Source organism: Schistocerca serialis, chromosome 2 (genome assembly GCF_023864345.2).
Source record: "Schistocerca serialis cubense isolate TAMUIC-IGC-003099 chromosome 2, iqSchSeri2.2, whole genome shotgun sequence".
Lineage (NCBI taxonomy): Eukaryota > Metazoa > Arthropoda > Insecta > Orthoptera > Acrididae > Schistocerca > Schistocerca serialis.
Genome location: NC_064639.1, coordinates 123,984,576 through 123,989,695, shown reverse-complemented (window position 1 = coordinate 123,989,695; position 5,120 = coordinate 123,984,576). Strand labels below are relative to the sequence as shown.

The window sequence follows — 5,120 nt, the reverse complement described above, 5'->3', positions numbered from 1 at the left end:
ATTTCTATTTATGATGTTTATACAGGGTGTGTCCGTATGAGTGAGAGATAGAGGCGGATAGAGCCGACGAGATTTTTTTTTTTGTGTTAGCGAGTGGTTGAAAACTTAGGTGACAGCTGATATGGACAAAAAAAAACAAAAAAAAAACTCGTCAGCTGTATCTCCCTCTCTCTCACACTCATTAGCGAGTGGTTGAAAACTTAGGTGACAGCTGAAATGGAAAAAAAAAAAAAAAAAAAACTCGTCGGCTCTATCTCCCTCTCTCTCACACTCATACACACACACACACACACACACACACACACACACACACACTGTATAAACATCATAAATAGAAATTAGCCTCGAACATATACTTCGTTAGGTTGGCAACAAATAGGTAAACATACCAAAGAAGATGAAACACGTAATGGAGTCGCAATATTTACGTTGTGAAGAACAGTGTACGACGAAATAGGTGTGTCGAGTGAAAAAAAAACAATAGTCCACCACAAAAAAGAGTGAGAAACATTATGAACAGTGTGTGGAAAGCGAGAACACGAAGATGTGATTATATGGCAGTGATAACAGTGATAGTGCGACCTCCAGACCAGATGTGAGAAAACGCAGATCAGCAAATCGTAAGTAATTACTTTTTTTACAAAAAACATCGCGAAGTGACCTGTTTCATAATCTAAAACTAACAAAACTGTATCGTTATAGATACCACTGATGATGCCTTAGAACAGGAGAAAGCGAAAGACGTATGGGATAAATAAAGTAACGAGCAGCAGGAAAAGGCAGTTTTAATTACAAAACAAGTAGATATTCATTGAGTTTGTAAAGATTCATGCCACTCATGGAAGTGCATGCATCTCGTACGTCAAATATAGTGCTCAGAGTAAAAATGTGCGTGATCGCAATTAGGTTGTAAAGATCGGGCCACATACTGTGGGGAAGTAATACTAAACAGGCGCTGCGGAACCTACCTGATGGAGAGCATTTGTAATCTCCGTGGAGCAAGGACAAATGAAGGAGCTCTGGTCCCATGGAAGATCTCCGGCACCATGGAAGACGAATATGATGTATATAAGAGATTGTTGTTACATATTATTCACAGAACGTTAACGGGAGGTCTCTCAGATATTTGTTGGTTTTCAAATAAAACGTAATCTTTGTGAAAGTTTGTGACAATATACAGAGTTAATTCGAACCAAACTGCACTTTATTTAAGTAGAGAAGCAGTGTTTTGTTTTATAGCCAGTTCTGCACAGAAGAAAGAAGTTCGATGCCGAGGAAGAACAAGGCACAGCATAGCTGAACCCTGAGTAAATCAGCAGAGTTGCAAGGCTAAATATTTACACCAATCTAATAAGGGTGTGTTAACGCGGCGGTGTTAGGTGTAGCTGCAAGGAGTAATAGACCTAGACCAGACGTTGATCAAGAAATCAAAACATCGCCACACTAGCTAAATACAATAGTCATCAGCCACTAATATACACTTGAAGTTTACTTAGTCGCAACATTGACTTACTTAATTCCTTTGGCCCCTATGGGGGCATAGCGCATCCAGGAGAACTTCCCATCCATGTCTGTCTGTCTTTGGCCATTTGCCTCAATTCTGCCCAGGTCTTGCCAACTCTTTTTGCTTCCCCTTCCACTGTCCTCTTCCATGTGCCCCTTGGTCTTCCTCTCTTCCTTGTTCCCTGGGGATTCCATTCCAATCCTTTTTTCTCGATGGCTCCATCTGGTTTTCTCAAGGTGTGCCCCAACCAACCCCACTTTCGCTCTCGTATCTGGTCTTCTATAGGTACCTGGTTTGTTATTCGCCAGAGCTCCTCATTACATATTTTTTCTGGCCACCAGATATTCATGATGCGTCATAGACATCTATTTATGAAGCTTTGTAACTGAGATGTTATCTTTTCATCCATTTTCCAGCTTTCACTGGCGTACAGAAGGACAGCCTTCACATTTGTGTTAAAAATACGGTTTTTTGTTTTGTATGTGATATTTCTAATTTTTCTTATTGCATGCAATTGTATGAAGGCAGCATTTTCCTTTTTAATGCGGTTTTTCAGGTCATCTCCAGCTCCACCATGTTCCGTCACTACACTACCCAGACACAGAAATCAGTTAACAGTCTTCACCCACTGCTCACCTATTAACAGTGGCACCTCCATGTTCCCTGAATTTACTCTCATTTCCTGTATTTGAGGCCAGCAGTCTCTGCTTCTTCTTTCTACATCTTCATCTATATATATACTCTGCTAGCCTCCAAGCGGTGTGTGGCGGAGGGCACAATTCGCCCCTAAGTCATATCCCCCCCCTCTGTTCCACTCGCGGCCCGCACGAGGGAAAAATGACTGTCTGAACGCCTCAGTACGAGCTCTTGTTTCCCTTATCTTTGAATGATGATCATTACGCGATTTGAAAGTTGGTGATAGTAATATATGCTCTGCATGGTCGGTGAAGATTGGATTTCGGAATTTAGTGAGCAGCCCCTTCAGTTTAGCGCGTCGTCTATCTGCAAGTGTGTCCCACTTCAAACTTTCTATGAGATTTGTAACGCTCTCGCGATGGCTAAATGTACCAGTCACGAATCTTGCCGCTCTTCTTTGAACCTTCTCAATTTTTTGAATCAGACCCAATTGGTGAGGGTCCCATACAGACGAGCAATACTCTAAGACTGGACGAACTAACGTATTGTAAGCTATTTCCTTTGTTGAAGGACTGCATCGCTTCAGGATTCTACCGATAAACCGCAAACTAGAGTTCGGCTTACCCGTTACTTGTGTAATCTGATCATTCCATTTGAGATCATTTCGAATAGTCACACCCAGATAGTTGACTGATGTTACCGCTTCCAAAGACTGATCATTTATTTTGTACTTACACATTAATGGGGATTTTCACCTTGTTATACGCAGTAAGTTCTTTGAGCAAGTTTAATTTAGCTTGCATATCAGTCAGCCTTTGAGCTAATAAAACTATGTCATCTGTAAAATCCAAATCCTCCAGACGTTTGTCTGGAACCGCGCGACCGCTACGGTCGCAGGTTCGAATCCTGCCTCGGGCATGGATGTGTGTGATGTCCTTAGGTTAGTTAGGTTTAAGAAGTTCTAAGTTTTAGGGGACTGATGACCTCAGATGTTAAGTCCCATAGTGCTCAGAGCTATTTGAACCTCCAGACATTCATGGACCCCCCCCCCCCGCCCCCCCCCCCCCCCACTGGATTGCTCGTCTCATGCCTGCTGCGACTGTTCTCATAACTAAGTCTAGAACAAGTAGAAAAAATGTTGCGTGTGTGTCGTCACAGGGCAACGGCCTTGCCGCAGTGGATACACCGGTTCCCGTGAGATCACCGAAGTTAAGCGATGTCGGGCGTGGTCGGCATTTGGATGGGTGACCATCCAGGCCGCCATGCGCTGTTGCCATTTTTTGCGGTGCACGCAGCCTCGTGATGCCAATTGAGGAGCTACTCGACTGAATAGTAGCGGCTTTGGTCAAGAATACCATCCTAACGACCGGGAGAGCGGTGTGCTGCCTCACGCCACTCCTATCCGCATCCTCCACTGAGGATGACACGGCGGTCGGATGGTCCCGGTAGGCCACTCGAGGCCTGAAAATGGAGTGAGTGTGTTGTCGCAACATTACACTACCACTTTTACTTGAAAAAAATGATGAAGTCGGTCAAGTATCCCTGAGTGCGGGTAACACTGTCCCACATTTCTTATGGTACCACAGCAACAGGCGTGATCTACTTTGTTTTATTTTTTTAACTGACGGAAAAATCTTTCACAACACAGTACTAAAAAGTGCCACTATACTTTGCTTTCTTGCCACATATAAAAATACAGGTAATAGTTGGGCCAAAGTAACCACATATTACGGAACAATCGACTAGGCAACTGGTGATGCAAAGTGTAGACGAATGAAGACGGAACAGAGAGGCGTGTATTGCGGCAGACAGTGGATTTGGTACAACAAGGTGTGGGGGGAGCGGCGCGCCGCCCGCTCACGCTCAGTGGGCGTAGAAGGAGCCGAAGGGCGTGCGCGTGTAGCCGTCCTTGGACTTGGGGTGGTGCGGGTTGAAGGAGCCCCCGCGCTTGCTGTGCGGGTTGGGCCGCTGCGGCACGCCGCCGTGGTTGAGCGGGTGGCCGCGGAACGGCGGCTGCGGCACCAGCTCCAGCCGCACGTTGCGGTCCTTGCGCCACGTCGCGACGCCCAGCGTCTCGGGCTGCAGCAGCACGTCGCACTTCTCGGGGAAGAGCTCGCGCGCGTGGTCGTAGTTGGCGCTGAGCGCCAGGTCCAGCGAGTCGCGCGGCACGCCGATCTGCCGGAAGCGGCGCATCTGCCGCACGCTGCTCAGCGTCTGGTGCGCCGTCAGCCGCGCGCCCACCGCCTCTGCAACGCCGGGATACTGTACTGTACGATACTGTACTGTACTGTACGATACTGTACTAGCTGGCTGCGTTACGGCGGGTATCGTAAGGCTCTGGCATTGTGGCACTCGGGCCTAGATAATGGTAAGCCACACACTTACGAAAAGAACACGTATAACGTTTCCTGGTAAAACATGCCTGTTTTACCAGGACTGATTACGACTGTGGACTCTGAATAATAAAAGAATAGTGACTTTTTTTTGTACTTCAGATAGCCCACTGGTTGCAATGGATTTTATAGTCGAATTGACCATGCTTTCGACTCCAAAACCAAGGGAGTCTTCATCAGAATTTATATTAGCTAAATAAGGTGGATACAAAGTTAGTCATTAATAAGAAAAATACAGGACAGTAATAATTAATATTCGTATATAAAGATGTACTTACATACGTAAAATGTTGAGCATTGCAGCTCTCGTTATACAATTTTAACACCAAAAAGGCCACGTCACATAATAAAACATCCTACGTAAAAGTTTTACTGCCATTTCTAGTTAAAAATTAAAGATTGCCGCTAAGGGCTGCTTGTGTATACTGAAACAGGTGACATCAGACTGGGTGGCGCGTGCGCCGGCTGTACTACGATGTGGACATGATGTGTCACGCCATCTAGTGATGAAAATTGGTAACACCTGCCTTACGTGATGGAAAGGCTACAGCAGTTTGTATAGTAGATGTGTCTACAACTTTTAAACG

General features: G+C 45.4%; 1 protein-coding gene and 1 pseudogene across 1 annotated transcript; one reads left to right on the top strand and one right to left on the bottom strand.

Annotated features, from left to right (window-relative positions):
- The first annotated feature begins 3,298 nt into the window (after positions 1-3,298).
- On the top strand, positions 3,299-3,416 carry LOC126459214 (5S ribosomal RNA; annotated as a pseudogene).
- A 587-nt stretch (positions 3,417-4,003) lies between these two features.
- LOC126455768 (protein CFAP276) lies at positions 4,004-4,831 on the bottom strand. Its single transcript, XM_050091533.1, has 2 exons — positions 4,816-4,831; positions 4,004-4,386 (listed from the first exon to the last, which is right to left on the bottom strand). The coding sequence occupies exons 1-2, from the start codon at positions 4,829-4,831 to the stop codon at positions 4,004-4,006; spliced, it is 399 nt and encodes a 132-aa protein (XP_049947490.1).
- Between the last annotated feature and the right edge of the window lie 289 nt (positions 4,832-5,120).